This window comes from Arachis duranensis, chromosome 4, assembly GCF_000817695.3.
Source record: "Arachis duranensis cultivar V14167 chromosome 4, aradu.V14167.gnm2.J7QH, whole genome shotgun sequence".
Lineage (NCBI taxonomy): Eukaryota > Viridiplantae > Streptophyta > Magnoliopsida > Fabales > Fabaceae > Arachis > Arachis duranensis.
The window spans coordinates 19,919,074-19,933,074 of record NC_029775.3 but is presented as its reverse complement, the minus strand read 5'-3'; the positions used below and the strand labels follow the sequence as shown (position 1 = coordinate 19,933,074).

Here is a 14,001-nt window from a genome sequence, read left to right as displayed (position 1 = left end):
AAAAAAGAACAAATATAAATTAATAAGAATTAATCTAATATCTAAACTCTTATACCAAATGATAAAAAATAAAAAATAAATAAAAAGATAAGGATTCAAACTGAATGAAAAAAAATACATTGAAATTAAAATAGAAACAAATAGGATAGATTAAAATTGAGTACAAAGAGAATCACTCTACTTTCTACCCAACTTCTTGATGCTACAAAAAAGGGACACCTCAACCTAACTTGTCAATGTCATAGTTTTAGAATTGAATCGAAGAGATTCCTCAACCTTCTACTCAATTCTCCGATGCCACAAGAGAGGGATTCCTCAACCTCAATTGTCCACACCATGGTTTCATCACAAAACCAAAAAGGAGTTTTCAAACCTCTAAATCCTTCTATACTACGACTACCCTAGTTTATGAGGTATTTATAACCTCTTATTAGGTTAAAATATAGAAAACCCTAAGCCCACAAACATAAGGCCCAATCTAATAATTAAATGAACAAAATCAAAATACATTAAATTAAATTAAAATATTCTAAAAATATAAACTAATATCTTCTAAATAACACTTGAACTTTTTATATCACGAATATTTGAAACACATATCATTCTTCCTCTTAGTTAAATATCACACAATTATTTTAACAATAACAAAAACACATTATTTAGTTGTAAATGACATAAAATTTTAGTAAATGACATGAGAATTTTTTGTGAACGACACCGAAATTTTTTATGGATGATACAAAAATATTCAAAGAATCACAATTCTAAACTGACCCACTCAACTAACAAAATATATTTAAATGTGTTTTAGATTCAAAAGACACCACAAATTATTACAAATAATACCAAAATAACTAAATCTCTTATATATTAATTCAATACCACACAACTAATTCAGTGGTAACAAAACACATCATTTAGTTAGAAATGATATAGGAATTTTTGGTAAATGACACAAATTTTTTTTAAAGAAATACAAGTTCAAAACCTTAACTTATTCAACTACAAAATACATTTAATGTGTTTTAGAACAAAAAATACATCAATTTATTGTAAATGATACAAAAATGGCTAAACTGCTTATATATAAATTCAATACTATCCAATTAGTTCAATAATAAAAAAGTGCATCATTTAGTTGAAAATAACGTGGTTAAAAAATTTTTAGGTCACGGTTAAGAATTTTGGTGTCGAAATTAAAAAATTTCTTGTGCTACGGTTAAAAAATTTTAGTGCTATTTTCTTATAAGTTCTGCATAATTCAAAATTCATCCTCTTTTTCTTTCTTCTTCTTCGTCATCATCATATTCTTCTTTTTCTTTTATTCATCTTCTTCTTTTTATTTTACTTTCTCATAATTTTTTTTGTTTCATCTTTTTAACAAGAATAAAAACAAGACAAAAAGAAAAAAACAAAAAAAAAATAAGAAATATATAATGCTATAAAACCACCAAGAAGAGGAGGATGAAAAGAAAAAATGCAGCAACAATAGTAGCAATAAAAGAACGACGATGAGGAGAAATACGCGAAGAAGAAAAAAATACGAAGAAGAAGTGAGCAATTTACGTACACGTTGTGTGAGTTATTTTTATTGAGTTTGGGCTTATTTAGTTAGACTTGATTGATAAAAATACTTAGATATATGGTGAAAACGTTAATTAAATATTTGGTTTTCCAAAGATAGGTTATAGGATTGTTTTTGTCTAAGTTGAAAAAAAATATTAAGTGCATGTTTAGGTTTTCTTTTTGTTTAGCATTGAAAAAATTGGATGATAAACAATGCTTTTTAATTTTTATATTGCAGATGGAATGGTATTTTCCACCGATACTGGAGTTGGGTGTGTTATCCCTGGGCGTAGAAGACAGCGACAAACAAATGGGAGGGTTAGATTTAGGAAATTACAAATCGGACGATTAGTTTTTGTTGAAAATTGGATCCTCAGATTTGGATGCGATTGGGTACGCACGCGCAAATTGGACGGCAAGATTTGAATCTATCAAAATCGAACAACCAGAATCAAAGCTACATAAATATGAGCCTTGTATTTGTTACTTGATTAATCGCACGAACAAGGTTAAATTTGACGAAATCGAACGATGGGGAGCGTTTCACAAATCTGAGCCTCAAATTTGTCACCTCTGCCAGGTGTAGAGGAGGAAACAAGCCAGATTAGGCCAGACTTCACCCTTAACAGGCCAGGCATGTAATATATTTAATTGGCCTGAGCCTGTTGTAAATTTTATTTTAAGAACCATGTCTGGCCTGTTATTGAATCTGGTCTGGCCTGAAGCTTGATAAAAGGCCTAATATATATAATTTTTTATCAAAATAAAAAATATTTAAAAATTTTATTTTTCTTTTAAAAAAATATTTATATACAATATACTAATTTCAATCCTTATAATAATATCTAGACTTTAAAGTATTTAAAATATGAAAAACAAATATTTATAATAAAGTGTAACAAGTTTAAAATTTTAATAACTATTTTAATTATAAAAAATTAGTTTTGTATTTATTTATATTTTACCAGGCTCAAACAGTCCTGACAGATCTATTAGTCTATTTATTTTGTGAGTTTGGACTTGACCTATTAACAAAATTATACTTTTAAATTAGTCTAAGCCTGAAACTATTTTATAATAGGTAGGCCGAATGTAGGCCAGGTTGCAGGTAGGGGTGGCAAATGGGAAGTCCGCCCCGTCCCGTGTCGCCTAGTGAGGTGGTCCTGAATTTCTCTCCCATTCTGCCTAACGGTGGACTGACAGGTTGATGGGTCTAACATATCAAATCTCTTTTTTTATTATTATTTTTCCAAAAGTAACTGTTATTTATTAATTATAAAAGAAATAACAAATGTCATCCAACTAAGGATTGGAAACATAAATGGAAATCTCCCAAAAGCCACTAAACAGGAAAAGAATGGAAAATTAATTAAGATAGAAAGGAATCATTTAATCCTCAAAACCATTCATCTGCTTGAATCACCCTGGAGTTGTTGAGCTAGCTTCACCGAGTCAGCCACCATTGATGCCAGTACCACTTTTTTCTCAAAGATAAATCAATTTCTTGCTTTTGAATAATTCCAACAGAGAATATCTAATAAGAAAAGCTTTCTCTGACCTTTGACATCAGCCACTAAAGTGGAGCAAGCTCTCTCCCCCCAATTGAAGAAGAAACTCGAGTCATGTCTCCGGATATGGTCCTCGATGCTGCTATTGGTCCAAACTGCATCTAAGAGTGGGCATCGAATCAAGCTATGGAGGATTGAATCTTCATTATCAGAGTATCTCGAGCACATGCTCGACGTCTCTGAGAAGCGGGAGTGGAGCAATTGCAAAACAAGAATCTTCTCATGCAAGCACTTCCAGATCTGGTATTGATGCATGTATTGTGACCTCTGAAAAATTGGAGCATGGTAGAAAGCATAAGCTATCTTGTAGCTCGAAGCTACTTCATAAATACTAGATTTGTTACACAGCCATATAATACTATCATCTTCATCTGTTGGTTCAATTGATAGGATGCGGGAGCGAACGCCATCTGTTAAAGCTTCTGTTATCAGTGCATGGTTCCAACTTCAGTCAGCATTCAACAAGTCCTTAACATAAAGCAAGGTTTATGTTAGAAAATTTGGAGCTGCAGACACAGGAACATTAAACGGGTGTAGTAATGGAAGTCATGGGTCCTGGAAAATTCGGATATTTCTGCCCGAACCAACTCTTCAAACTAAGCCTTTCTCGATCACTTTACGGCCTTCCAGAATACTTCTCCAACCTCAAGAAGGTACGTTGCCTATCTCAGCATTCATAATATTACTATAGAGCGGAAATACGTGCCTCTGAGTATCTAGGAAAGAGTAGGATTAGGCTGTTTAACAATTCGCCAACATTGTTTACCTAACAATGCCAAATTTTGAGCTCGTAGGTCCTTTATCCCTAATCCACCTTCTTTCTTAGCTCTTGTCATGCTATCCCATTTGATCTATGCCATTTTCCATTCGTCGCCGCACTGTCCCCACCAAAACTGGGAGAGAATACTGTGAATTTCATTTAGTAGCGTGTCTAGTAGCCAAAAACATGATAGGGTGCATATAGGTATAGCTTCACCCACTGCTTTAATCGGAACCTGCCTGCCACCCGAGGAAAGCAAACTTCGTTTCTAGCTACGCACCTTCTTACGAACTTTATCTTTAATTGTTCCAAATGTCTCCTTTATGGAACCCTGAACAACTAAAGGGAGCCCGAGATACTTATCTGGACCTCCGGTGTGGTTGATATTGAGGGTTCATGCAATTTTTAGTCTCATATGTTGAGGTGTGTTTTGACTAAAAAATATAGCTGACTTTCTCAAATTAACCGTTTGACTACTAAAACTTTCATAATTTTCCAAAAGGTCCATAATGTTTTTACTAGTTTCAATTGAGCCCCTGCAGAAAAGGATCGAGTCATCTGCGAATAAGAGGTGATTAATAGCCAGACATTGTTGATTAACCTGAATCCCTTCAATGAGTCTGTTTTGCTCTGCCTTGTATAGCATAAAAGATAAACCTTTAGCACAGAATAAAAAAAGATAGGGAGATAGGGGATCAACTTGATGAATACCCCTATTTGGTCTAAAAAAACCAAACGGTTGACCTTCCACAATAACAGAGTAAGAAACAGTAGTCACCAATTCTTTTGTCCAGTTAATCTACTTTGAACCGAAACCCAATTTCTCCATAATATACCATAAAAAGTGTCAGCTAACTCTATCATACACTTTACTCATGTCAAACTTTATATCCATTTCAAACTCAGAGTCTCTCTTCTTGCATTTCAAATACTACATACATTTATGTGTAATAAGAATGTTGTCAGAAATGAGGTGCCATTTAAGGAAGGCACTTTGATTCGCACTAATAATCTTATTCTTTATTTCTTGTAATATATGCACTATAATTTTGGAAATTATCCTGTAAATAACTGAAGACAAGCTAATAGGTCTTACTTGAGTCATGTTATTTGTGTCTGGGATTTTTGGTATGGGACAAATTTGGGCGTGATTGAAGTTCTTGAGTATGTGGCTACTATGAAAGAAACTCTAAATTGCTGTAAACACATTTCCACCAACAATTTCCCAAAAAAATTGAAAAAAATTTGCTGTGAATCTATCTTCTCCTAGGACACTTTGAGCATGCACATTGAATGTAGCTTTCTTCACTTCTTCCATAGATACTGGTCTTTGCAGCTTTCGGTTCATGTTTGCTATAACCTATTAGCATGACAAGTAGAGGAGAATATATCACAAAAGTACTTCTCAGCCACTTTAGCAATCTCTTTTGGATAAGAAGCTCTCTCATTATTGTTACCCACTAGTCTCCAAATTCTATTCTTCCCCAGTCTAGACTGAAAATTTTTTATGAAAAAATTTTGTATTTTGATCCCCTTCTCTTAACCATTTACTCCTTGATTTTTTCCTCCAGCATTGATCCTCTTTAAAATAGGCCCTTTCCAGTTTTTCCTCTAATTTAGTCATTTCTTCTCCTCTATTAAATATTAAACAATATATATAATTTCACAACTATTTTAATAAATTTATAATTTCTAAAAACATAAAAAAAATTATAACTTCTAAATTCACAAACATTAAAGTCTTTATAATTATAAATATATAATAAACATAATCATAAAGATAGTTTTTTGAAATAAAATAATAAAACCAACATTATCCAAAGCAAAACAAACGTTGTCCAAAATATATAATTAAACATCTTCAAGTTTATAATCAATCAAACATAAAACATAATCCAAAATATAACTTAGAACATCTTCTTCATTCTCTTGTAGATCAATAAAATCATAGAAATTTATAAAAAAACGGCCTTGACCAAAAAATACTTGGCCTGCTGCGGAAGCCCGTCTTGCCCTGCCGAAACCCACCAAAGCCCACATATTAGGCGGTGTGGGTTAGGCAGAATTTTTAAGTTGGACAAAAATTTTCAGCCCAGCCCAACTTTTTCGGCGGGTTACGTGGGTCGGGCCGGCGAATTTCGACCTGTTTGCCACCCCTAGTTGCTAGTCTCTGGTAGGCTGCCTGGCTTATTTCTACCCATAGCCAAGTGTCGCCCATGCAGCTGGAAGCGTGTGGTGTGAGCTCTTTCATTTTTTCTCTCCCTCACTGGACTTATCACTCTCACTTTCACTCTCTTCACTCTCAACAAACCAAAACTAATACACAAACTAGAAAGAAACTCTTTCCTAGCTTCAGCCATAACAATGCCTAAAAGGTTAAAAATTAAAAAAGTTGATTGTTCTAAATTTCATATTGTTAATTATCTTAGTCAATGTAAGTGTGTAAGAAAATTTATTGGAAATTTTTTAGTATAAATATAAAATAATTATATTGTATTTAATTTTATTTATAATAATTAAATGGTAGTATTAGATAATTGTTAGTTATGTATATAGTTAATTTATGTTAATGATAATTAGTATGTTAATAAAAATTAAAGATATATTATTTATATCTTAATGAAACTTATATTTATTTTATAGGTTTATTAATTGTATTTAGAGTAAGATGGAAATTAGAATTTAATTTGTTGGTTAATTTTAGGGTTAAGTACAATTTTGCTCCTTATGGTTTAGGCTAAAAATTTTATTCGTACACAACCATTTTTGGCGTTTGAATTCATCCCTAAGGTTTAACTTGGTTTTAAAATCTCCATTTTTACCTAAAATCTTAATATTTTAGACCAAATTACCCTTAAAACCCTTCCTCACAAAACCTAAATCCATCACCATAATATGCAGCACTACCACGCCAATTCCTCGTTTCTCCAACAACAGCACCGAGACTACTGACTCCAAGCTGAAAACCTACTCCGACGCCTTAGCCCTCCTGCCCGCTCTTCTCCCTGCCACCGCCGACATCTCTGGCCTTACTCCCTGCAAGGAACTGAAGCAAATCATGAAGCAGCAGAAGCATTCGATCAAGAAATTAGAATCGTCACTGAAGAATGTGGTTGGAAAGAAGAGCAGAGGTGAGTAGACACGCGACTGGCAGCGACGTGGGAAGGCAGATACGGTGGCAGCAGTGATGCGGGTGGGCAGGCAGATACAGTGGCAGCAACAATGCGGGCGGTAGATACACTGGCGGTGGTGGTCTGAGTCGTCTTCTTCTTGCTCGCGGCAGTGGTCTGAGTCGTTTGGCGATAAAGGCAACGATCGAGAAGACGAAGAGAAGGTTCGAGAACTACGGGAAGGATGGGCTACTGTGCGGTTCGGATAGGCTTCCGCATCAGATAGTGAGTGGAGATCAGAGGCACTAGGAAAAGTTCATAATTTTAGGGATCCTGTTCTTGTACATCGCCGATTGGATCAGGTGGGTGGGAAGAAGCTACCTTAGGAACGAATGGGAAGAAGGATATTTTGGTCTGGAGGACGATTTTAAAACTAAGTTGAATCTTAGGGACGAATTCGAATATAAAAAAAGGTTGAGGACGAATAAAATTTTCAACCTAAATCATAGGGATCAATACCGTATTTAACTCTTAATTTTAATAAGAATACCCTCTTTGATATATGAGGATTTATCCTTTCACAAATAACACTTTTTGATTTTTCAAATGATAATGTAAAAAGAACAATAAGATCACAAAGATTTTTACATATAAATCTCATTTTCTCAAGTATTTGTAATAAACTCTGACTATAATAGTATAATTTAACATAAATTTATCCTCCATTCTTTTTAAAACAATGTTATTTCATTTTATTAGTTCATATTAGCAAAAGTGATGAAAGAAGAACAAACCAAAAAACGATAAATAAAGAAGAACAAAGAGGTGAGTTGAAGAAAATGAAGTTTGAAGTTTGTGTAACTAGGGTGGGGTTATATATATATATATTTCAAATTGGACTCATAAATTTGTATTTTTGTAATTTATTTTTTTTAATTTACAATTTTAACTCATTGATTTAGATATTTTGGATTTTTATTTTTATTTTTATAAAACCTATCTACTGATTTGCTTCTTTTTTAAAATAAAAAAAATTATCCTACATAAATCAAAAGTTCAGATTTGTTTTCTCTTAAATATGAATTCTTAAATATGAATTCACTCAGACGCTCGATTTTTTATGCTAGTCAAATCTAAGTCTTCGATTTATAATTTATTATTAAAAAAATAAAGTCTCCATATTAATAAAAAAGAAAAAACTACCAAAAGTATCTATAAATTTTACGAACGCTGACAAAAGTACTTATAAACTAAGGAAATTAACGATGTACCTATGGAAGATGAGTTTCGTATGACAAAAGTATCCAAATCTTAATTTTTTGTTGATTTTTTTAATAAAATTCTTAAACTATCCCCACCCTCAACCTCAACTCACTTTTTTAATCTTCCAGAACTCAACATGCACCTTTAAAACTTGTCATGGAATCCAAAACTACTCCTACAACAGATGAAATGAATCTTTTATGGTGAAAATTTTGGATAATAATGCAACAGAGGATTCCAGCGTCGAGATTAACAAAAGAATCAATTAATACCGATGAAGAATCAGAGAAAAAATCATAAAGGAACAGTTTTTAATCGTTTCATTTGTTTTTTTCTTTTTTTTTCTTAATTTGAGAGCTTTCTTTGTGTGCAAGGATTGGCGAAAAAAAATAAAAAAGAGCTCACCATACTACATTTATCTGCTAGGAATCGGTTGAAGTCTTCTACCACCACCACCACCATTGATTTTGGTCTAGTCTATTATAGGAGTAGTTTTGGACTCCATGACAAAGGTTTTAAAGGTACAAGTTGGGTTATGGAAAGTTGAAAAAATGAGTTGAAGTTGAGAATGAGGGTAGTTTGGGAATTTTATTAAAAAAATAACAAAAAAATTAGGGTTTGGATACTTTTGTCATACAAAACCCATCTTCTATTGGTACATCATTAATTTCCTTAGTTTATAAGTACTTTTATCAATGTTCGTAAACTTTATGGGTATTTTTGGTAATTTTTCCAATAAAAAATATATCACTAATCCATAACTATGCATAATACATATTCACTCTCCGATACTAAAAAAATGAGCCACAAGCCCAAACCAAAGCAAATTTTATTCTTACATACGCCAAAAATATATGGATTAAGGCATCGCTCCAAAAACCAATGAATTTGTTAGGACCATTATTGTCTCAATCAGTTATGCTTTGAGCGGTCAGAACAATTAAACAAATAAAAAAAGCACTAAGTTCAATAATTAAGTTGCAATAATAATAATTTCTCTTTTTTTTGACTGAAAAATAACAAAATAATAAACAAAAAAAAACAAAAAATAAGAAATAGTTTAAGAAGTAGGACAATTTCGTTAAATGTTACTCTCAAACTCCTTTTAAAGTAATGGGAGCTCCACTTAGAGAGTATGAGTCTTTATTGCCGTCTTTGTCATAATGTCCACCACTTTATTTGCATCTTTATTGCCGAAGGACCACACGCCATTTTCAAGACATGATCCCAGATTTTCAGCACCAAAGAATCAACAAAATCAGAAGTATTTTGAGAATTATTGACAAGAGTAAAGACATCCACACAATCTGTTCATAAATAACATTTTTTCACTCCAAGTCCTAGACTAAAAGATATACTCTTCAAATAGCAAACAACTCTCCTTATAAAACATTACGATTCTCAATCGTTCTCAAATAGCCTCATTGCCAACTTCTATTTTAATCTTTACTAACATAGGCAAAACCAACACGATCACCAATACCAGGATAACTTGCATCACAATTAATCTTAAAAGTTTTCACCGAAAGAGAGAATCCATGATCCACTAATAGTAGAGAAATAGGAACTCGTTTCAACTCAAAAACATTACGAAGCTCCTTTTCCAAGGACAAAGCAATACCAGTCACCTTATTCAGGGGCCAGGACTCGTGTGGATGAAATGTCCTATTATTTCTGGAATGCTAAATCCACCAAAGACCAGAAAAGAATCTAAAATGGCGCTCTTTGCTATGAAGCAATAATCAATTCATCAAATTCAGAGGTTGACAAAAAATCTTCAATGCTTGCCAGACTAATAACTGAGCTTTCGGACAATCCTAATTAAAATAAACAACTGATTCTTGACTAGAAAAATATCATGGACAACTGTCCGCCACTGAGATGTCCCTCCTGAAACGAAAAGCAACAATGAAAAGAGCCTCCGATGAAAGAAATTGGGAGGTCCTCTTATCATTGTCTTCTCTCATTGGATCCTTCGGCACCGAGACTTTCATCCTTAGCGGCATTGCCGCTAAAGCAACCTTCGCGGAAGCATCCACCACCATGCTTCCATTCTTCTTTGTCGGCAAGCTCTGCAAGTATGGCGGTCTTGGCCATTTTTGGAGGGAAGAGCAACAAGGCACTGGGGTCTAGTGAGAAGATGGCATCGCAGACGCATTTTCATTCTTCACACACAGCCCACATTGCTGAAGTATGGTTTGAGATCCACATTGCTGAAGAAGCAGTATAAGAGTAGTATTTTTTTTAATGTTTACAAACGCAATATATCTATATATGTTGTACAATAAATAAAGAGTGAAAATTATAACTAAAATTTAAAATATATATTATACATCTATAATTTAATTTATTTTTAATATATATTTTATTCTTATCACTAATTTTAGTATGCATATAACATACTTAATTTTTATTGTTGCAAATCAAATTCTACCCTAAATATTTGAGAAAACTTTGTTCACAATTGGGCGTGGTTTACACATAGCCTTCAATGGAGTCAACCTTGAAAGAGTGAACCAATTTCTTTCTCTCATATCAATGGGTTCCTCACTAACCCTTTTCCAATCAAAGCATTGAATCAACAATCCCAAAGTGAAACCAACACCATGCATAGCCATTGCTTCACCAGGGCAAGCCCTTCGTCCCAATCCAAAAGCAACCAACTTCTTCTCCTCTCCTTCTTTCTCAAACCTCTCCGGGTTGAAACACGTGGCATCACTCCACACCGCAGGATCTCTATGCATCCCCCAAGCATTGATCATCACTATGGTGTTCTTTGGAACATTGAATCCTCCTATTGTGATGTCTTGTGATGACACGTGTGGTATGAGCAATGGTGCTGGCGTGTACAACCTTAGTGACTCTAGAATAATGTTCCTAAGGTAAGGTAGTTTTGGAAGATCTGATTCACTTAACAACCTCTCTTCTCCAATTTGTGTCTCTATTTCTTTTCTTGCCTTGTTCAAAACCTCAGGGTGATTTAGTAAATTACACAGTGACCACTCCAAAGTCACAGCAGATGAATCTGTTCCCGCAAACAGCATGGCCTACAATAGTTCAATCAAATTAACAAACGATGTTATAATTTCTATATGTTAGATATTAACATGTGAAATGCAAATATAGTCTTCTATAAATTTAGAGAAAATCTTGAAGTCACTCAAATATAATTTTATTAATTTATGTATATAAATTTTAATAAATATTTATACAAGATGTGATTATTTATATGTGTTAATTCTAGTAAATATAAGTACAAATGATATATTTTATGTGTATAAATATTTATAAATATAGATATAAAATTAATTATTACTGACTAAATACCGATTTAAAATAATAATATTTGTTGATTATGTAATATTGTTAATAAATTTATTGTCAATATTATTGACAAGAAAAATATTTATTCGGTCTAAATTATTTAAGTTATTATATACTACTATACATCTTTTTTAACCATATACTACAAACTAAACATGATATTTAATTAAAGATAACATATATGTATTAGCCAAGCATATACAAATTCGTGAAATTTCACTCTGCTGAAAATAAATGATATGACGGAGACATACATTATACATTATCATAATTAATCGGTAGCATTATGCAGCCATAAACTAAGTAGGAAACATTTTTTGGTAGATAGATACCATATATACGTAAGTATTGGATAAAGAAATAGCATAGAGCATAGACTATTGACTAATTCAAAACTCAAAAGTGAATAGTATTATATCAATGTCAACATCATTTATTTCAATATCAATATAAGTATAGAAATTAAATTGTTTTTCTAAATTTTATTTGTTGGTCATATTAAGTTTTTTATTAAATTAAATTCGTCTTTTTAAATTTATCAAAACCAATGACATTCATCTCTAGTCAGAGTGATTTGGATTTTGGAGAAAGACATAATTGACATGATAAACTTGAAGACCATTTTGATTTAATAAAAATTTAGAAAATTAATTTAATTATTTACTCATGTAACATATATTAATAATCAGCAAACATTAGATTCTATTTGTTACAAGAGAAATGTTAGTTAAGAGATTTAATAATTTTTATTAATATTAGCTAGTATTTTAAATTAATATTTTATTTTTATATTGTTAGAATTTAAAATTTAGTATAAAAATATTTTTGTTGGCCTGAAAGTAGAACATAATAATTAATTAGTAATTATACATAAAATTATTACCAGAGCTAGCCCTTTGATGATTTGATCAGTATAGTAGTAAGGGTCGGATTCCTGAAGATTCAAGAGATGGTGAATCATGGAATTTTCACCTTCTTGGTGCTGCTTCCTAGTACGGTTCTCTTGGATGAGTTTATTCAAGAAATCATCAAACCTGTTACTAATATTCTTCAACTTCTTTTGGGAATTGCCAAAGTCAAACCACCTTAGGAAAGGAATGTAATCTGCTTTGTTAGAAACACCTGCCATTTGAAGCAACTCTGTGACTGTGTCCCTAAATTCTTTGGCTTCATTCAAATCTTTGATGTCATGGTCATCACCATAGTATCTTTTCCCTGATATCATTCTCATCATGTTGTTGTAAGTCATATTATGAAAGATAGAACTTAGCTCCACTTCACTAAATCCTGACCCTGTTTCCTTCGCCAATTTTGTCATCAACCTATATATGTAATGAGCGATGATTTTCGGTAATTTAACAAAACAATCAATCATACTAGATGTACAAATAAAATCATTAATATAAATAGCATTTTTCAAAAAAAAAAATTAACTTGATTAATAGATTATCTTTTCAAATATAAATCACTAATATAAAAAATTTAGAAAGAAAAAAAATGAAACGATGATAAAAGTGAAGTTGAGAGACCTGTCGGTTTCATCCTTTCGGATTCCGGCGAAGGAGTGAGTCCGTTGCGTTGAGAGAACATCAAGAGAAGTGATGCGGCGGAGGTTGCGCCAGTGGTCGCCGTAGGAGCAAGACCCTACGGTGGTGTAGTTGTAGAATATGTACTTTCCGGACAGAGACCTTGGCCTATTCGCCAACACGATATCGTTCTTAGTGAAGCATTCTTGGAAAGCCGACGGCGATGAGACGACGACCGCGAGGCGCGAGCCGAACCACAAGGAGAATATGGGGCCGTATGTCTGCGACATGCGGTGGAATGCGCGGTGGAGCGGCGGTTTTAGGTGGTGGAGGTTGCCTATTATTGGAAGAGGTGTTGGACCTGGTGGAAGGTTTCTTAATCTTCTGCTCTTAGAGAGAAGCTTGAAGGTGGTGTAGAGAAAAACTGGGAAGAGTATAAGAGAGTAGAACAATGAGGGTTCCATTTCCATGGTGGATCGTTTTTGTGATTTGCACTTTGACGATGGAAATACGGTTAGTTAGTTGATCCTTGCTGCTGCTTGAATCACATTAAATAGATGCAAATTATTTTTTATACTGAGGTGAGGATGGTGAAATGTAAGAGTGTTAATTTTAAATAGGATATTATTTGATTTAAAATGTAAAAATCGGACACTGCCATCTTTAGGAAAATAAAAATTGGACTCTTTAATTTTTTAAAAATAAAAATTATAAACTTTAAAATAAAAGAATTACAACAAATAAAATAAACTCTTTAATTTAATATTAATTTTTTAATTTTTTTTATAAAGTAATCAGACTATCCATTACATAGTCTCCTATTAAAAAAATAACACATGCAAAATCAACATAATTGAATTGTGAATTGCATATTGTCTTTATTC

The 14,001-nt window shown here is 32.7% G+C and overlaps 1 protein-coding gene across 1 annotated transcript; it reads right to left on the bottom strand.

The window, feature by feature from the left end:
- Window positions 1-10,605: 10,605 nt before the first annotated feature.
- Window positions 10,606-13,673, bottom strand: LOC107483699 (isoflavone 2'-hydroxylase-like). Its single transcript, XM_016104306.3, has 3 exons — window positions 13,121-13,673; window positions 12,475-12,913; window positions 10,606-11,314 (listed from the first exon to the last, which is right to left on the bottom strand). Exons 1-3 carry the CDS (start codon window positions 13,585-13,587, stop codon window positions 10,703-10,705), a joined length of 1,518 nt encoding a protein of 505 aa, XP_015959792.1. The 5' UTR covers window positions 13,588-13,673; the 3' UTR covers window positions 10,606-10,702.
- Window positions 13,674-14,001: the final 328 nt, after the last annotated feature.